This window comes from Erpetoichthys calabaricus, chromosome 18 (assembly GCF_900747795.2).
Source record: "Erpetoichthys calabaricus chromosome 18, fErpCal1.3, whole genome shotgun sequence".
NCBI lineage: Eukaryota > Metazoa > Chordata > Cladistia > Polypteriformes > Polypteridae > Erpetoichthys > Erpetoichthys calabaricus.
In genome coordinates, this window is record NC_041411.2 from 33730344 (window position 1) to 33751514 (window position 21171).

The 21171-nt window shown below is 39.9% G+C and overlaps 1 protein-coding gene across 1 annotated transcript in view; it reads right to left on the reverse strand.

Moving 5' to 3' along the window:
* Window positions 1-4965: 4965 nt before the first annotated feature.
* arih2 (ariadne homolog 2 (Drosophila)) overlaps window positions 4966-21171 on the reverse strand; it is a 38053-nt gene continuing 21847 nt past the window's right edge. Inside the window, exons 2-15 of the mRNA XM_028824234.2 lie at window positions 18956-19330; window positions 18407-18474; window positions 17922-17985; window positions 17615-17762; window positions 17351-17472; window positions 17106-17215; window positions 16897-17014; window positions 16259-16309; window positions 16121-16142; window positions 8080-8231; window positions 7669-7812; window positions 5995-6063; window positions 5696-5779; window positions 4966-5577 (exon numbers count right to left, since the gene is read on the reverse strand). Coding sequence (XP_028680067.1) covers window positions 5506-5577; window positions 5696-5779; window positions 5995-6063; window positions 7669-7812; window positions 8080-8231; window positions 16121-16142; window positions 16259-16309; window positions 16897-17014; window positions 17106-17215; window positions 17351-17472; window positions 17615-17762; window positions 17922-17985; window positions 18407-18474; window positions 18956-19201 — 1470 coding nt within the window. The 5' untranslated portion in view covers window positions 19202-19330 and the 3' untranslated portion in view covers window positions 4966-5505. The remainder of the gene's footprint in view (window positions 5578-5695; window positions 5780-5994; window positions 6064-7668; window positions 7813-8079; window positions 8232-16120; window positions 16143-16258; window positions 16310-16896; window positions 17015-17105; window positions 17216-17350; window positions 17473-17614; window positions 17763-17921; window positions 17986-18406; window positions 18475-18955; window positions 19331-21171) is intronic.

Here is a 21171-nt window from a genome sequence, read left to right on the forward strand (position 1 = left end):
GTAAAAAAGAACGTCCTGTTGCTGAAAGGTATGCTAACAGTACACCAGTTCAGGAGTCCTCAATCACGTTCTATGGAGCCCCGGTTTTCATTCCAGTTTCTTTACTAGAAGCCAAATATTACAGCTTACACCTCACATGTTTCTGGGCAGCTGGTTATGAAGACAAAAAGCAATTAAAACTACAAACGTAGAGGTTTAAGAGTAGCAGAAACAATTAAAGGTTTCAAATATTAAATAACTTGAGTCAACTGAAACTGAGCCTGAAAATTCCATTGTGGTTGCCTCAACAATTAGCTTCTAATCAAGAAATTAGCTGGAACGACTACTTGGGGACATTGTAGCCCTCCAGGACTGAGAATGAAGAGCTCAGAGTTAATTTAATTTTCTCTGCCCATTCTGTCTTAGAGCAACCAAGAACAAATGACTCGGCACTCTAAACTTTTATAAAATAAAAGAGCCAGTTCTGACACTTAACAGGATGACAGATCAAGTTAGTCATATTATAAAAGAGTGTATTGAAAATTGTAATTACCTTCAAAAAGATACAAAAGCCAGCAGTAACAACAGTGACTAGCCCAAGGTCACAAGCAGCATTGCCTGATGGCTAAAGTACTGCAATTTAAAACCACAAGGTTAAAAGGCTCTCAACTGGTCCCTTTATGAGTGGCTAGTCTACCATTCATGGCTGGTTCCTTGCTACATGCTACACAAATATAGGTCGTGGATCCCCGCAACCTCAACGACTAGATTAAGCAGATCATGGAAATGGATGGTTATAAGAACTGTACTGTAGTAAATGCTTCTGGAGAATGTTCATCATATGCAACACAAAGTAAAAACAATTGGTTCCTAAATTGTGATGTAAAGCAGATCCATTATTATTTTCAGATCACCATTTAGTAAAGAGATGGGCAAACTGATCCATAAGGGCTGAAGTTTTCACTTCTTCAATCACACCTGTAAACAAACCCCAAGTTAAAGTATACTTCTTGCTTTTTTGCCCTTCTTAGTGCTACTAATGTATTTTAGCAGAAAAAACAAGTCAATGCATAAATTAAATATACAGTGGATTCAGGAAGTAATCAGACCCCTTCCCTTCACTTTCTGTACACTTTGTGTTGTAGATTAAATTTTACTATAAATGGATACACTTATCACTCTGCCCATTAGTCTACGATCAATAACCCATAATGCTAAAGCATGTTATCAGAAAGGTTTATGAATGTGTTAAATATGTTTTCAGACCCTTTGCTGCAGCACTCCAGACTGTGGACAAGTACATCCCGTTTGCTTTATTTATCTTTGAGATGTCTCTAGAACTTGATCCAAGTCTACTTGTGACAAACCGAATTGACTGGACACGGTTTAGTAAGGATGTATATAAGGTCCCAAAATTCACACTGCAGGTCAGGACAAAAACCAAACCATGAAGTTCAAGAAACTTTCTGTAGACATCCACAATCAAATTGTAGTTAAGCATATATCAGAGCAAGGTTATATAAAATCTTTCTAAATCTTTGTGTGTTCCCAAGAGCACAGTGGCCTCAATAATTGTGAAATGGAGGAAGTTTGGAACCACCAGCAGCAACCCCTCCTAGAGCTGGCCGCTTGGCCAAACTGATTATCCTGCCAATGCGACCAAGAACTCAATAGTCACTCAAAAAGACCTTCAGAAGCCCTCTGCTGAGATGAGAGAAACTGTCGTAAGGAAAATCATCCCAGCAGCAAACCATCAAATAGGCGTTTATGGTAGTGGCAAGATGGGAGCCATATGACAGCTGACAGCACGAGGAAAACAATTCTCTGGTCTGATGAAACAAAAATTGAACTTTTTGGGCAAAACTCCAAGCAGTCTCTCTGGCAGAGACCAGGCACTGCTCATCACCTACTTAATACCATAACTACAGTGAAGCATGGTGGTGGCAACATCATGCTATGGGGTTGCTTCTCAGTGGCAGGGACAGGGAGACTGGTCAGAATTGATTGAAGGATGAAAGTGGCCACATACAGAGAGGTCCTTGAAGAAAATCTGCTCCAGAGTGCACGCAACCTCAGACTATGGTAACAGTCACCTTTCGGCACAACAATGACTCAAAACATACCAGCAAGACAACGCTGGGGCGGCTTCAAGTCTCTGACTATGAGTGGCTTAGCCTAAGCCCAGATTTAAACCTCACAGAACATCTGAGAAAGACCTGAAGATGGCTGTTTACAGGACATTTCCCATCCAGTGTAACAGAGCATGAGAAAATCTGCCAAAAAGAATGGGAGTTCAAATCCAGGTGTGCAAAGCTTGCGCAGACACTCCCAAGAAGATTGAAACCTGTAATTGCTGCCAAATGGGCCACTACAAAATACAGAATTAAGGACCTGAATACTAATATACAGTATCTCACAAAAGTGAGTACACCCCTCACATTTTTGTAACTATTTTATTATATCTTTTCATGGGACAACACTGAAGATATGACACTTTGAACCAATGTAAAGTAGTCAGTGTACAGCTTGTATAACAGTGTAAATTTGCTGTCCCCTCAAAATACTAAACTACTGGCAACAAAAGCGAGTACACCCCTAAGTGAAAAATGTCCAAATTGTGCCCAATTAGTCATTTTCCCTCCCTGGTTTCATGTGACTCGTTAAGTGTTACAAGGTCTCAGGTGTGTTAAATTTGGTGTTATCGCTCTCACACTCTCTCATACTGGTCACTGGAAGTTCAACGTGGCACATAAAGATGGCCTAGGCTATAAGAAGATTGCCAACACCCTGAAACTGAGCTGCAGCACGGTGGCCTAGACCATACTGCGGTTTAACAGGACAGGTTCCACTCAGAACAGGCCTTGCCATGGTCAACCAAAGAAGTTGAGTGCACGTGCTCAGCGTCATATCCAGAGGTTGTCTTTTGAAAATAGACGTACGAATGCTGCCAGCATTGCTGCAGAGGTTGAAGGGGTGGGGGGTCAGCCTGTCACTGCTCAGACCATACGCCGCACACTGCATCAAATTGGTCTGCATGGCTGTCGTCCCAGAAGGAAGTCACTTCTAAAGATGATGCACAAGAAAGCCCGCAAACAGTTTGCTGAAGACAAGCAGACTAAGGACATGGATTACTGGAACCATGTCCTGTGGTCTGATGAGACCAAGATAAAGTTATTTGGTTCAGATGGTGTCAAGAGTGTGTGGCGGCAACCAGGTGAGGAGTACAAAGACAAGTGTGTCTTGCTTCCAGTCAAGCAAGGTGGTGGGAGTGTGATGGTTTGGGGCTGCATGAGTGCTGCCGGTACTGGGGAGCTACAGTTCATTGAGGGATCCATGAATGCCAATATGTACTGTGATGTACTGAAGCAGAGCATGATCCCCTCCCTTTGGAAACTGGACCGCAGGGCAGTATTCCAACATGATGACTGCAAACACACCTCCAAGACAACCACTGCCTTGCTAAATAAACTGAGGGTAAAGGTGATGAATTGGTCAAGCATGTCTTCAGACCTAAACCCTATTGAGCATCTGTGGGGTATCCTCAAATGGAAGGTGGAGGAGCGCAAGGTCTCTAAAATCCATCAGCTCCATGATGTCGTCATGGAGGAGTGGAAGAGGATTCTAGTGGCAACCTGTGAAGCTCTAGTGAACTCCATGCCCAAGAGAGTTAAGGCAGTGCTGGAAAAAAAAATGGTGGCCACACAAAATATTGACACTCTGGGGCACAATTTGGACATTTTTCACTTTTGTTGCCAGCTGTTTAGACATTAATGGCTGTGTGTTGAGTTATTTTGAGGGGACAGCAAATTTACACTGTTATACAAGCTGCACACTGACTACTTTACATTGTATCAAAGTGTCATATCTACAGTGTTGTCCCATGAAAAGATACAATAAAATATTTACAAAAATGTGAGGGGTGTACTCACTTTTGTGAGATACTGTAAATGAAGAGATTTCAGTTTTTGTTTTTAAATCAATTTGCAAGCATTTCTAAAGATATGTGTTTACTTTTCATTATAGGTCATTGAGTGAACTCTGGTAGGCAAAAATGGCAAATTTATCTATTTAAAATTAAATCTACAACAAAATAAAATGTAGAAAGTAAGTGGTTTGCAAATTTGATTTGACTGTGAGGTACAACGCCTAGAACATACAAAACAGAGGCTATGAAGAGTCAGGGACAGAGTACCCCCAATGAAGGCAGAAAAACCAAACAGCCTTGGGACAGGACCTCTATCTAATGAGGTCAACATTTAAAGCAATAATTTTAAACTGTGAATTGTTAGTAACGTGAGTGAAAAAACAGTAGATTTAAGACAAAAAATGTACACAAGAAATGGCACATTTGTAGGAGAAAAAGTTCAAATTTTATTCCTGACTCTGCCAAAGCCCTTGTTGAGAGACAAATGTGAAAACCATGCTGGATGTGAAGTTGCATAAGTAAACAGTGACCACTCATGTTCTGGAGATGAGACCAGTAAAATACAGGCTTAGTGCCTATGTGGCACTGCCATGGGAAGCAATAGGAAAAGACTCCTACCTACACTTCAACCAGCTCAGTTACAGGCAAAAAAACAAGAAAGGACGCTCATATACACTTCAGCCATCGTTAGCCCAGCCGTAGGGACATCCAGAAGAAGACAGGAGTTCAAGTTACACCTCAAACTGATCAGCACGACTTTAGGAGATAATGGAGAAGGAAGGCCTCACAGTTATAACTCAGCCACAATGAATAGCTCAGCTATTGACCAAAAAAAAAAAAAATGTTAATGGCTTTCAGTTAGACTCTGCCCGCATCAAAGCGAATAAATTAGGAAACAAATAATCAACTTGAGAAAGGACTCCTTAAAGACTGGTTCTGCATAGTCCAGACTCCCAAAACCCTCAGGTCATTGTGAATCCGAATAGCTCAAATGCAGGAAGCCTGTAGATTAGCTTACAGCTCAAATGCACCAGTGAAGAAAGCACTCTTGAGTCAAGACGGTCTTAAAAATGTGAATCTGTTATTCTATTTCAGTATTAATGTACAACCTTCAAAAATTACATCATTTTTATTCGATCTATTACTATTAACAGCCATTTCAAATAAGAAAGCAAACTAAGTAAAGCAGGGACCTGAAAATGCAGGAGGAAAGGAGGAGGAAATACGGCATATGGCTGAGTTGGCGTCTCCATGTAGACGAAGACAAAGTCTGAATTCCTTTTGCAGCATAATCTCCCTGCACCAGTGCCAATATAAGGGAAGTCTCTTGCATCCTGGCATATTTTGGGGAAAGACTCCAAACTGTGTTTTCACCAAAAAAAAAAAAAAGGGCGGGGGGGATGGGGGGTGTTTAGGGGGTTTTGAAGTGTTTTCAGGTTGCTACAGCACCTGGTCTCCAAAACTGCTTGAAAGCAGGTGAGGGAAGGGCAACAAGAATGTGCGAAAAGGTGAATAAAACAGTTTGTTTCTAGTATCCCCAGCCTGTCGAGGCTTCTCAGTCCCATCATTCTAAGCCACTCTTATCCTCACTTTTTCCAAGATCAAGTATCATGGAAGTCTTTCAGCAGCGTTCGTCTTCTTTGTTCTGCAATATGCATCTGATTTTCTAGATCCTGCAGAATGAGCAGAAGACAGATTGGAATGATTCAAATGAAGAGTAGGCACCACACTGACCAAAGAATTACCGGTACCAATTGCATTTTACAGAAACTATCTCATGAGAAAGCTTACCCCACGATCATAGCTGTCGGCTCGTTCAACCTTCCAGGATAAGTTTTCTATTTCGGCCTCAAGCTGGGCCTGCTGGTACTCAAACTGAATGAGGCAGACAAATCACAAAATATTAGAACTTCAAGTAAGTGGTAATGCATACTGTAGCTGCAATAGACAGAGAGCTGCTAATATTAATTTGCTGATATAACGTTTGCCAAGTTCAAAGAGCTGTTCTAAAAAACAAAACTAACCCCCTTCTCCCTTGCTGATCACACTGGACAATAACCAGTATGACAGTACACAAACCCTCATCTCACCAGCTTCTTCCTGGGACCAGATTCCATGTAGTAGGCATAGGGATATGTATACTGCAACGTATATCGACACTAGGAAAAAAGTAGAAAAATCAACAAAATAATGTTAGTAAAGGACAGTGCTTTTCCTTATGCATTTCTTCTCTTTTTAATGGTGTTTTGTTATGATACAGTATCTTGCAAAAGTATTAATTTCCTTCACTACACATCACAACTGGGTCACTTTTACACTTTCATGTAAACTCCAGACGAGCTTGCAGATGGATTATTTTGGGCCACTATCCTATAAAGGCCAGGGATACACAAAGCTCTCGATATGGCTGACTAGTCCTCCTCTTACTCCAGTCTTATCTAACAAACTCTGTAGCTCCTTCAAGGGATTGCTGGCCACTTTGAGGCTTCTCTCAGGTCTCCTCCTTGTTTTCACAAAGAGCTTTGAGGGGAAGTGAGTGGGTAGATTGATACACCTTACACTTCCTGACAAGTGTCCGCACTGTGACATCCAACCACTTTTGTGTCCTTTTCCAAATCTATGTTTTTTTATTATTATTTTATCTCTAGCTTCTTTAGAATGCTCTTTAGTTTTCATTTCCACAGTTGTCTTTTAATTTCACTATTATCCCTCTAAAGAAATACGTCACCTAAACATTATATTTTCTTTATATGTTGCTTAGCCTATGTACTTTACAGCTGCGGCCTAGCTAACATTTCATGCAGAACGGAGAGAAAGAAGACTGATATAACAGGAGTCAACCACCAGTATTCTATAATGGCAAACAATGTGAAAAACAACTACGCATAAATGAAAAGAAAAAATAAAGTCACATGATTCACTTACCTGTTATCCAAGCATTTGCTCAAAATGTGCAAAACAAGCGCATTTTTGATACAATATTGTTGAATATTTACTTCTAGAATTATAAACCTTAAACCTAAAGATTCATGGGAAGGACTTGATATGATGGGGAGAGGCGGGACATCAAGTCAGAAAAAGTCACTCCCATGAGTCTTTAGGTTTCTTGTTTATGTTGCCCTTGATTATTCCGGAAGCAACTATTTAACAATATTTTAGCAAAAAAAAGAAATCATTTTGCATGTTTTGAGCAAGTGAATGTGCAAGATTTCTTTTTTCCCTTTAACTTTTTCCCATCGTTTGCCATTGTACAGAACTGGTGACTATTGATTTCTGTTACATCATAAACATGAAATTAAAAAAAACACTACAAGCACATGGGGAAAGTTATGCATAAAAATATGTTTTAATTGTGCAGCTTTTTGCTAGAAAGTATAGCAGTTATGTTAACGGTTCACTGTTAGATGTCAATTGTTAGGCAACTGTGCCTTCTTTAGGTAATTGTTTTCACTTGGTGTCCAGGGTGTCCATAATACATTGAATACTGATGCAAACAAAAGATTTCTTTTTGTTTCCTCTTATGTTTTTTTCTTTAAAAAAAATGTAAATAGAAAAATAGTTTCAGCTTTAGTGCTTTTAAATACAAATATGAGAGAATACATTGTGCGTGTAGGATTTGCTGTTTGTTTGGTAAAATGAAAGAATTGGTTAAACACTTTTGCATGGCACTGTATAGAACTTGACGTTCATTGTGCTCGGTTTGCTCATCCACATTAGCTACTCTTTCGTGACCTGCCTGAACATGTGTCTAGTATTGGTTCTACCTTTGCAAGCAGCTTGGCAGCATTCTGCAGGTATTGCCAGTCAATCCAGGTGCCCAGGTTATTCATTACACGCTCCTGGATCTTCTCCTGGATTCGCTGGTATGTCTGTGCTTCCAACTGTAAGCTTTTATTGTGATTTTCCCACTGCATACAGGACAGAGAGAGGGCAAGAGAAGGAGAAAGAGGAGTGCAAAGTGAGTGAGAAATCTGTTTCAGATTAAACATCATGAGAAGCACAAATCAAAGTTGCACACATTATATTACTTGTTGCATACAGGAAAAAAAAAATCTAACTAAACAATGTGTTAGCCTTCATAAAATTTTCGATTAAGCTGCCAGATGTTCAAGGATAACCTGAAAAAATAGATTTAATCAAGTGTAAAAAGCAAGTGGTAATAAACTACTACCCACCCTTTCAAAGTAGAATAAATATTTCTTGAGTGCTTCACGAGCCTGCGCCTGCTGGCTCTGATTTACGATGTCAGGGTTTTCTTTGTACCGGCTACATTCATAATACTCACTGCCATGTGTCTTCCAATCCCCGAGACACATCCAGCAGAAATCTGGTAGATAAAGGCAGAAATGTAATCCATCAGTGATACAGTAACAACCAGAGCCAGGACCATACAACCTGTTGGCAATCAAATTAAATGTGCTGGGATAGCAGAAAACAAAGATAAAAATTAAGTCACACAAGACAAGTCCAGCTGGAATTAAAGAAACATTACACGAGTCAGCTCAAAAGCATATAATATCAATCAGACTCAAATCTGAGGCAGAATCTGGATTTCAGGCATATAAGACAGGCAAAATTTTAGGGAAAAGGCAGCAATCAGAACCAAAAAACAGGATCACATTTTTGATGTGAATAAAAATTCCTTGGTGCAAATAGAGGAATATAACAATAGTCAGTAGCAACAATACAAAGTATAGAATGTTATCATCCCCTTTAAAAATGTGTAATAGTAATAATACATTTATTTGTAGGCACCTTTCTAAACACTCAAGAATACCGAACAATAGATAAAACACAGACTATAAACAAAACTAAAATACAAAAATTAAAATCAGACAGAACAATTGTAATCAAAGAGAAAAATGAATGACACTCAGAAAATAGACAATTTCATTTAGACTTTTTCATTTTTTTTTTTTTTTAACAAGTGAAAATGGAATATTAAAACATGAAAATTCATATTACGTAAACGAACGCACCCCTTACAGTTGTACCTGTAAACGGCCTAACTTATCACCTTGTAACTCACACAACAAACTAATTAGGTCCCATGTGACTGAATAGTTCAGAATCAAAGCAGCTATTTATAGAAGATTTCACTGTTTGGAAGTGCATTTCAAAATAAAAGTTTGCTATGGTTAGAAATGTGCTTTCAAAACAACTTGAGATAAAGTTTTGGAAAGGCACAGGTCAGATGATGGGTATAAGAAAATCTTAAAGGCTTTAAGTATCCCATGGAACAAAGCCAAGCTCATGACTAAGAAATGGAAGATGAATGGCGCCACCCAGACCTTACTCAGATCAGATTGTCTTTCTAAACTGGGTGAGATAGATAGATAGAGATAGATAGAGAGAGACAGAGATAGATAGACACATAGATAGACACATAGACACTTATGACTGATCAGAGCGGATACTGGGAGGTAAATGCAAACACAAAACACAGTCATTGTGTGAATATGACAATTATCACATCCACTCCACCTATCTGGCCTGTATTGAAGGGTGACAAAAAAGCCACATTAAATTTTGTTTGTCTAGTAGTAAGAAAAAAACACCTTCAAGATTTGTGGCAAGAGATGCTATGGTCAGATGAGGTAAAATCATTTTAGTTACAATCCAATATAGAACGTTTGGTAAAAAAATGAATACATATTATTATTCAAAGACAACCATTCCTACAGTATAGCATGGAGATGGAAGAATCCTGCCATAGAAATCTTTTTTCTTCAACTGGGTACACCTTTCAGGTGAGAAGACGGATTGCTGCAAAATGCAAGAAAACCTGCAGCCCTCAGACAGAACTTGGAAAATGGGAAGATGGCTGACATTTCAACATTACAATGACCCAAACACATCGCCAAAACAATAACAGACTGCCAGAAGACCAGAATTCCTGCCTAAATCCATCCATCCATCCATCCATTTTCCAACCCGCTGAATCCGAACACAGGGTCACGGGGGTCTGCTGGAGCCAATCCCAGCCAACACAGGGCACAAGGCAGGGAACCAATCCCGGGCAGGGTGCCAACCCACCGCAGGACACACACAAACACACCCACACACAAAGCACACACTAGGGCCAATTTAGTATCACCAATCCACCTAACCTGCATGTCTTTGGACTGTGGGAGGAAACCGGAGCGCCCGGAGGAAACCCACGCAGACACGGGGAGAACATGCAAACTCCACGCAGGGTGGACCCGGGAAGCGAACCCGGGTCTCCTAACTGCGAGGCAGCAGCGCTACCACTGCGCCACCGTGCCGCCCTCCTGCCTAAATCCCGGAGGAAATTTTTGAAATTACTTGAAAGAAAAAAAAAAAAAAAACATGAAAATAACCCTCATGTTAGGTCTGCAAAGTAGGTAAAGATGCATTTCAACAGAAACAAGGTTGTAATTCAGGTTAAAAACTGGGTAGGAGTGATCTCATGGCCAATTAATTTACTCATTTGTTCAGAAATTTTGCAAAGTTTTTTTTTTTTTTTTTTTCCAAATAAGCCTGGAAAAAGACTAAATTTTATTTATCTTCTAATGCAAAAAAAGATTAACTTTTGAAAAGGCTTGATGACTTTCTATACCAACACGGATGTGAACTAAACGGCACTACACCACAGATATACAAAGGTGTATACACAAGTGCCTTGAGCATGGGAAAGGTGCTATATAAATAAAATGTATTATTATTATTGTATTTAAGAATAAGGTGGATGTGCAGGACTGCAGTAACTACAGGGGGATAAAATTGATGAGCCACAGCATGAAGTTATGGCAAAGAGTAGTGGAAGCTAGGTTAAGAAGTGAGGTGATGATTAGTGAGCAGTAATATGGTTTCATGCCAAGAAAGACCACCACAGATGCAATGTTTGCTCGGAGGATGTTGATGGAGAAGTTTAGAGAAGGCCAGAAGGGGTTGCATTGCATCTTTGTGGACCTGGAGAAAGCATACGACAGGGTGCCTCGAGAGGAGTTGTGGTATTGTATGAGGAAGTTGGGAGTGGCAGAGAAGTATGTAAGAGTTGTACAGGATATGTACAAGAGAAGTGTGACAGTGGCGAGGTCTGTGGTAGGAGCGACAGATGCATTCAATGTGGAGGTGGGATTACATCAGGGATCGGCTCTGAGCCCTTTCTTATTTGCAATGGTGATGGACAGGTTGACAGACGAGATTAGACAGGAGTCCCCGTGGACTATGATGTTTGCTGATGACATTGTGATCTGTAGTAATAGTAGGGAGCAGGCTGAGGAGACCCTGGAGAGGTGGAGATATGCTCTAAAGAGGAGAGGAATGAAGGTCAGTAGGAACAAGACAGAATACATGTGTGTGAATGAGAGGGAGGTCAGTGGAATGGTGAGGATGCAGGGAGTAGAGTTGGCGAAGGTGGAGGAGTTTAAATACTTGGGATCAACAGTACAGAGTAATGGGAATTGTGGAAGAGAGGTGAAAAAGGTAGTACAGGCAGCGTGGAATGGGTGGAGAAGAGTGTCAGGAGTGATTTGTGACAGACGGATATCAGCAAGAGTGAAAGGGAAGGTCTACAGGACAGTAGTGAGACCAGCTATGTTATATGGGTTGGAGATGGTGGCACTGACCAGAAAGCAGGAGACAGAGCTGGAGGTAGCAGAGTTAAAGATGCTAAGATTTGCACTGGGTGTGACGAGGATGGATAGGATTAGAAATGAGTACATTAGAGGGTCAGCTCAAGTTGGACGATTGGGAGAGAAAGTCAGAGAGACGAGATTGCGTTGGTTTGGACATGTGCAGAAGAGAGATGCTGGGTATATTGGGAGAAGGATGCTAAGGATAGAGCTGCCAGGCAAGAGGAGAAGAAGAAGGCCTAAGAGAAGGTTTACGGATGTGGTGAGAAAGGACATGCAGGTGATGGGTGTGACAGATCAAGATGCAGAAGACAGAAAGATATGGAAGAAAATAATCTGCTGTGGCGACCCCTAACAGGAAAAGCTGAAAGAAGAAGAATTATTATTATAATAAAACTATGATGTCTGTCATGAAAAATTGTACTTAATCAAATTACAATGGCAACTAACTAAAGTCCTCTTGCACTATCAAGCCAAACCGGTAGTAACCAAACATTTTTCCTTGCAGGGTGATTTTATAAAATATACAATAGTATGGAAATCTCAATTCCAATATCACTCATACCACTAGATTTTCAGAAATGTATTTAAAACAAGGAGGCTCAGAATTACTTTTTGGATATTGCGCTCTTTATCAAGGTGTTACTAACGTGAACAGTGCAAGCAACTATAACTTAATTTTGGACAGGGTGCTTCTGTCCATGCACACCTAGATATATGCAGGAATAAAATTATATTTAATAAGTTTCTGCTTGCATGGCTGCTGCTTCCCCCAGACTCCTTGGATCTAATCCCATACTCAGCTAATGGTCATGTTGAGTGTACACATTCTCCCCATTTCTGCATGGGCTTTCGTTCAACATTTTTCCAAGAATGTGCAGGTTAGGTTAATTGTGGATTCCAAATTGTCCCGGTATGATTATGCACGTGTGCAAGTGCTCCCAGCAATGGACTGGTGCCCTTACCCAGAGCTGTTTCCTGCCATATGTTCAAGTGTTGCCAGGGAATGCTTTGTCTCCCCCGTGACACTAAATTGGATTATGCAAACCTAAGAATGCTATGTAATGGCCAAGAAAGGCTACAACTGATCATCTGTGAAGCATCATTTGAAAACTGAAAATGTTTTCATGTTTTACACCTTGTTAGCTAAGCACAATTAGCCAAAATAGATTACTTTTCTCAGTAATTTAGGCATACCAGCATTTCAGAGCAGTAACCCGATCAAAGGCAGAGATCAATTTAAATTGAATACAAACAAAAGGTTCAGTATGGAATGTTCCATACAGTACTTTCATGCAAATTTCACTTTAGAGATACAGTACCACAGGAAACCATTCAATGGAAGATTTTACAATATAATACAATCAATTATACTATACAGTAACATACAAACAAGTACATTGATTTATACTATTTACACAATTGAAGTGTAAAATGTAGAGGAAAGTAAATGAAGTGAACAACTTAAATAATATTTAACTTGAGACTAAACACATTGGGCCAAATGAAGTAAACAAGCTGCACAGATACACAAGTGGTACAGGGATAGCTTAACGCCTCTGTGTATATCGACCTTTACATAATAAGATGTGAGTGCATTTCTTTCTTTTTTTTCATTATCCAGCATGTACTCTGGTATGGCAAACAAAGTGTTAGCTATTTTCACTTATTGATCTCTTTAGTGTGTGAGAGCATGTTGCATGGGTGCGACTGCTTGCATGTACAGGGTGAGCCAAAAAGATGTACCACATTTCAAACATTTATTCTACAAAAATGCTACTAGATAAAATAAAATTTAAATATGACACAAGAAAGGGTATACAAAATAAGATTTTTTTCACAGTGTTTTAAAAACGATGTCTTCAAGGTGGTGGCCATCATTAGCGATACACTCTTTGAGACGATTTCTGAACGGTCGCATGACTCGTTCTGCCATTTCAACAGGAATAGTGGGGAATATCATCCTTGAGGGCTTCGAGGTTTTGAGGTCGGTGTGTGTACACCTTTGACTTGAGATAGCCCCACAAGAAGAAATCGCACGGAGCGAGATCAGGCGAATGTGAAGGCCACCCGACGTCACCATGCGGAGAGATCACCTTCCCTGAGAAATATCTCCCACAAATCTTGCATGGATCTCCGCACCATCCTGTTGAAACCAGGCATCCACCAAATCCATATCTTCCAGTTGGGGCCGCAAAAACGTCACTAGCATTTTAATGTATTTTTCAGAAGTGACAGTGACCGTTGCTCCTCCCCGACCCCCCTCAAAAAAGTAAGGGCCTACAATGCCAAATTCTGCTACGGTGCACCAAACTGTAACACGCTCACTGTGCAGGGGTCTCTGATAAAGATCACAAGGGTTGGTTTCAGCCCAATAGTGAAAGTTTTGCTTATTTACACAACCAGTCAAATGGAAATGTGCCTCATCGCTGCACATGACAATGAACGGTTTGCAGAATGTTCATGCACAACTCTCTACGGCTCTCCCAGTCTCTCTCAGTGAATTCCTGAACTACCATCATTTTGTATGGATGGAAATTAATGTCTTCATGCAAAATCCTCCTCAAAGACATGTTGGAAATGCGAAAGGCAGAAGCATGTATGCGCGCTGAACGTCTAGGAGACGGCAAAATTGATGCCCTTACAGCTTGGATGTTTTCAGGTGTTCATACAATCCGAGGACGGACTGGAGATTTTCAATTCAATGTTGTACCCGTCCGTCTAAATTTAGCCACCCACTGAAGAATTGTTTTCCGATTTGGGAATCACCGTTAGTAGGAATGCTGAAGTGCATTCGAAAGGCGTGTTGCATAGTGATGATGGGTTCGTTGTTTTTGAAGAAAGGCTTTGAAAGCATGGTGCGCACCGGACCAAGGCATATTGACGACTGAAAACTACAAGGGCTAGTGCATCAAAGGAATAGTGCATCAAAGGGCCCCCAACCCACTCGGCTGCCTCTACCTCCCGCAATTATCTTGAGAAATGTGGTACTTCATTTTGGCTCACCCTGTACTTCCATGTGTGCTTTCAAGCATTCACGGTTCAGGAACATCATTAAGGTTTCCAGTAAGGTAAGCAATACCACCCAGAGTAGACAGGACATGCTGTCATAACCTATACCTCCTCCTTCATCCTCAATTCAGAAGCTGAGTGGCCAGATGAAGAATGACCCAGTTCCCGCTGAAAAGCCTTGCTCCTTCCTGGACAGCAATATAAAAATCTCAAGGTCTCTGGTAATTAGGTGTTCAGAAAACGACCAAACATGGAGGACGGAATGATTCCCCAACTCTTTCTTTAAAATGGCTGATGCACTCGCATGTGCATTTTTCTTTCCTTTTAGATTTTAACAATATTACACTGGGGATTACCAGCCGGTACCTCAACCTTTTTCCTGCCTAATGATCATTTTTCTGTTTTTTTTTTCCTCCTAACAATTCGCTCATGTATATTTAAACTAGGGGGTTCCCCCCTGCTCGCTTTGCACCTCTGCCATTCACATTGTGAAGAGGGGGCTGAATGCACCCCCCCCCCCCAAGAAGACACAGTCGCTCCTCTGAAACCCCCTCTTAAACTGTGATACAATGGGAAACAGAGTTTTTTTTTTTTTACCTCCTCTTTGCTCGATCAGCTGCTCGCTTGCTGCTGCTGCCATGCCGCGTGATCTACATCTCATGCGGCACTTTGAACATTTAAAAGCCTGTAAAGCAGCTGTCCTACTCTTTGTGTTTTATTTCCGGCCCCAGGCGTGGTTAAATCTTTTGGCACAAAGTCCCGGTCTTGCGGGACGTGAGTTCTTGATATTTTTTAGTTTACAATTTAAAAATGGAATAAGAATCTGAAAATTTAACAACATCACATTAAAGTTTGATAAACTCTGAAAAGAATGATACCAAACATTTATATGTAGGTTTTAAAATAAGGCCGATTTAAAGCGTAACAAAAAATGTGACATAAAAACGTCACCATTGCACTTTAAGACTTAGGATTTTATATATACAGAGTAGATAATATATCTCAAAAACTATTCATGTAAAACTTTTACAAATCAATGGACCTCATCCAATGACTGCAAAAATTACAGTTAAATTAAACAATTTCTTTGTCCAGTTTTCTCTGGACATTTTTAAAGGATATGGAGAGAAGTACTGGACCAAAAACAATAGACCTGGAGTTTGTAAACGTGTTTGAAAAGGATTGATTTTTTTTTTTTTTGCTGAACATAGGTTACCGCAGACACACACACAGCTCAACTTTTTGGTCATCATAGAAACAGAATCTAAATTTAACTTAACACTGAAATTTTGACCCCCGTCACCAAACTACCACATGGATGTAAAATGTCCTGCAGTGTAAATACAGATTTAAGCATATTTAGCTGTGTGAGCAGTGTGTGGTCCCTTTGGCATTAGTTAACCTATTTTCATAAAAGAGCTGCCAAGGTTAATTACTGCAATTAGGTTGAAATACACATTAACTGCCATTGTAAAAATTGCCCTCATCCGGTTACAATATAGAGAATCTAGAGCAAACACTAAATAGCAAAAGACATGATTCAAAACACCTTAATTAAAATGAAAGTAACTAAAGCATGCACACAGTATTAAGGGAAGCTACTCACCGTGCTTACACTTGGAGCATTGCTGTAATAGAAGACAGGGTAGGGAAGTGGGGAAAAAAAAAAGACCTAATCAGATCTTGAGGATTACAGTAATGAGAGTGATTAAACATATTCCCCAAGCAAGAAACCTTCACTTACCATATGGTTGCAACCTCCATTCTTCTCAATACAAATATTGCACTTTGGACACTGAAACATCAAAATAAATTATTCAAACAGATGCAAAAACTAAAAGATTACCAGCTATGTAGTCAAGAGCCAACCATTTTATGCCTTATATCATATTAAACCTCAACAAAAAAAAAAAAACATTCTGAGGAACACCCTGCTAAACTCAGTTATCCATACACTACAACACTAGTTAAGAAATCACGTACCATTTTTAAACTATCTACACTGCACCTGTCCCATCAAAATCCTCATCTATTTTGCCCTTAATCTGAACTTCACACCAAGCCATGAACCGTTATAACTTTACACTCTGTGTATTAAGAAACAAGACTCCCATTCAAACAAAACAGCTTTAAATGAGCCCTGCTATCTAAGCCAAACTACTTTAAATTTTCACTAGCTGATCAGACGTGGACAGCAATATAAGTTCAGTTATTATTTTAGAACTGACAGAAAAATAAAGAAAAGGCATAGTTAAGCACTTCAGAATTTACAGTGAACACAATTAACATGCAATACACTAAGGTCACCCTCAAACCCTAGACCCTTGCTTTTCCAAGGCATAGGACAGCCCACCCCGAAGCACATGCGCAGTAGGCCCATACATCTTTAGTGTGTGCGCTGATGTAGTTTGCTGTTTCAGAGTCATCTGCACATTTTGTCAGCCACTTCCGTATTGTACCACAGTCTGTGGGTGCGTGATACATCTGTCGGCACTTAAAACTGAAAGACAGACAGAACAAAAGTAGGCTCAGTACAGGGCACCTTGATCCCAATATAAGCAAAACAGACAGGAAAGCTTTTGAATATCTACCAAAAAACTTCACTGCAACGGCTGCACTGTACTCGGCGGGCTCGGGGTTCTTGTACTTGAATGACAATGGGACAGTCAGCACCAGGGCACAGCTGCAACTGGAAATGGCTCTAAGAACACAAATAGTTGGAAAATAGACAAATTCACTTGAAATCACAAATATTTATTATATGGTGACACTTGAATAACCAATTTGATCCATTTTATTAATTAAACAATCGTTCTTATTTAATTTTCTCTCTCACCTCAATATAATCCCTGAAGAGGTAACGGCGGTATTTCTCTCGAAGCTCTTCACTGGGTAACAGTGGTAACACAAAATCTTCAGGCATCCTCAAAGGACACTCCTGAGCCATGCATGAGATTCCTGTATGAGTTGATAACAATCATATTAGATCACAGCACAAAATTGTGCCAGGTGACAAGGGTCCTTTGCCACTTTCAAGTTCCATGGTTTTGCCAGAGTCAGACCCTACAGCACTACATGCCACCCAGTGACCCAAGCTCACCTACGCCTACCCCTTCCTTCACCAATACTGTTGAGTGCTGCTCCCAGCAGGCTTTGCAGAAGAGATGTTGACATGCCAGTGCCAGTAGATTCTCCTTACGAACGAGCTGCAAACACACACCACAGAGCAAGGAGGTGTGAGAGGCAGCCTGTAAAGAGAATATTACAGATTACCATGTTGCAAGCTTACATCTACAGCTTGCAGTATATGTATGCGCTCATAAACAAAAGCACACCCCAACAACAAGCTCCCAGCATAAACATATGAGCCTGAAGAACTAGAGATATGGGAAGAGAATCCTACTCACTGGTTTGCAGTTGCAGGGCTGCACTTTGGCTTCCAATAACAACTGTGACGAGCTGGACTTGTGCCTGAAATGTAGACAAAGTTACTCCAAGAGAGCCTCCAGGATAAAAACAGCATGACATTAGGTATAAGGGAAAGCAGCCAGTCCAGAGGTACCAATAGAGATCAAGGTTACTGTGTAGATGTATTCTGGCACCATGTGCTGAAACGTTCAGAGTAGCCTCAACACTTCAAGGATGTGCCAAACTTTAATGATCATGCCTTCTCAAATGTGTTTGACATAGAAAAACTTGGAGGTTGATGTAGCATTTACAGGCAGACATTTTTTTAAGTAAGCAAGAGTGCTTTCATCAAAAAAAATATCATACCAAATATATTACTGATGAAAGGTTTCCTTGCGACCCTGCCCCTCCATGCCTGCTTAAAACACTCCAACTGAATCATAGGCAAACATAAAGCAATTGGGAAGCAGTGTACTACTCTTACCTTTCCAATATATCTGCCACCTGCCAGTGGAAATGCACCAGTACAAGTTTAGCAACTGCAGGCTGCACCTGGAACAAACAAGTAAAACAAATATTTGAAAAGAGTCTGGTTATACCTACCCAGTAATTTCCATCAGGCTTAATGGATAAAGCAGTAGACTACAAAGACTGTTCCCACTCAAGATCGATATTCTCCCAACACAAACCCGTCAGCTAGAAGGGTAGGTCACTAACCCAAATGAAAATGTCACAGTTTAGATCTTGATACAAGAAAGAAAAAAATAAAGGAAAAATAAAGATTGATATTGTGAAGTTCCTAAACCAGCTAACAGCTCACCACACAGAGTCATTTCCTGAATATTCCTGCTGGGGCTCTACACAGCTTTGCTACATAATGGGGAAACAATGGACCAGACCTTGGGAATTTGAAAAAGGCACCTGCTATCCCCCATAGGGAGGAAGCCATGGATCTAAAATCATCAGGCCACCCTCATTTACTACCCATTCTCTTTCCAGCCTCAATGAACATAGAGAGTGTCATGCACATTACCTTCAACGCTGAAGCCACAATGTTAACTTGTTCATTTAGGACTCGCTGGCTTTCCCTGTAGGTCAAGCAGGTGAACTGATACTCCTCTGGATCAAAAGCATCAGCCCCTTGCTGCTCCACATCACTGGCCACATCTACATAATAATCTTCAATGTCACCAGGGTCTTCCTCCTCTGCGTCATCATAGTTGGGATCCAGGTCTTCCTCATTGCTGTCAGAACCTTGGCTGTTCATGTCCACGGACATGACTTGACGTCTACTCTGCAATCAGTGACAAACTGTACTCCTATAAGGATTTCAGTTTCCAGAGACTCCAGAGTTTTAGTAGACAGCAGCCCTGAGAAGAGTAGCCTTAAAAGTCATTGGGGTAGCAAACTGAAATAGAAACAGCATAAAATATTAAATTACATTTTTTTCCAATTCTAGCACATTTCATAGTGTTCTGAACAAATCAATACTAACTTCCATCTCAGTAGGAATTTCTTGGTGGCAGCAAAGATGTACAATTTTCAAAAAACATACACTGTTCCTACACAACATGAGGGACACAAGTTTAGCTCTGTGTAAGAAACAGTTAACTAAATCCATAAATGTTCAGATATAACTCAGATTTAACCACTCCACATGACACCATGCTCCAGCTAACATCAGACCACCCAACTTTTTACATTCTTCCGTCCCCAGTGATGAGCATCTATCTTTGTTCATATTTCAAATCATGAACTTGCAAGAGCTTCATTCATTGATCTCTTCTGTTGATCCCAATTCAGATCACTCGTCTGAGTTCTGCCTTTGTGACCAGCGTGTTGAACAAATTATCACAATAATCATTGCTAATAGCCTTTAGGTCATTTAAAGAACATATGAATCGCATCTATAAACCAAAGGAAAAGCATCATCTCTCTTCAGTTTTAAGTAAAATTAATTAATTCTTTTAAAGTAATTTGGTACTCGAGGAACAACATTAAAAACAAAAAAAATAACCTTTTGACATTTCTGTCCTAAAACTCACAGGAGCGTTTGTCAAGGAGTTGAAGCACACTCTGAGAGACAATCTCAGCTCAATTTAATTTATTCTTAGTACAAGCTCTTTCAATTATGAGCCAAACATACAATAAATTGAAATTTTAATAACTTTGAAACACTAAAAATAAACCTCATGCAACACATTAAATATAGGGTGCTTTCCATCCAAGTTTGAACTGTTCTGGGTCAGATACATTCTGCAAAGGATTAAGCTACAAGCAACCAATAACAATTTAATTTGGACAGAAGACCTCTAAAAACAACAACACATCTGTTGCAAACCAAGTGCCATAACACACCATAAAAAGGAAAAAAAAATAAAGAATTCATAATGGAAAATCAAGAAACATTACAACTGTTAATTAAGCTGCAATATATGAGTGCAATATCAAATATGCTTAGCAGCTTCTCTAACAATTGTATGCTATTCTAAAATAACTAATCTTCATCCTTGATTTAAATGCTGAGACAGATACTGTACATCTTCTCTAATATTGGACAGATTACTCCAATAGTGCCCATTGCTAAAGTCTCTACATTCTACACTAGCTTTATTTATCCTTGGAAATTGAAGGAAGCCTGTATCTCTTAGGACTGTAATGTACATTGTGGAAGGCATGCATGACTTTCAGGTGCAAGTGGCAAGAGCTAGAAATGTCAATAGCGGAGAAGCTGAACATATACTGTAGTGCAGGCAGCAACTTCTTGAATACAGAAATATGTACACAGAATTTGATGTGAGAATTATGAGCCAATCTTAGGCGTTGTTGAGGTAGTAAAAAGGGAACAATGGCCGTTGCACAACCTTGCAGATGTGTCAGCAATAATAAGATCAACTAAGCAAAACTTACATTTCTATTAAAGCTGTTTTAACTATTGGTTACAACTATGACAGACCCGATTAATAATAATATTTTACTGATTCCAAAAAGTTCAACGTTTTGCTATTAAGTTAATGTAGTCCACTGGACAAAAATGAAGGAAGTAATTTGTGTATGAAACAGGCCTAATATAAATTAAAGTGAAAAGAGATTCACCATGGTTTATTAATAAACATGCATGCTCTTGCATGAGAATAAAAATTAGATTGTTAACAAAAAACAGTAAAAGTGAAAATCAGTCAGTCTGCATGGATTACTCATTAGTATTAAAAAAGACCTCTATAAAGGCCTGTTTTAACTACCACTACA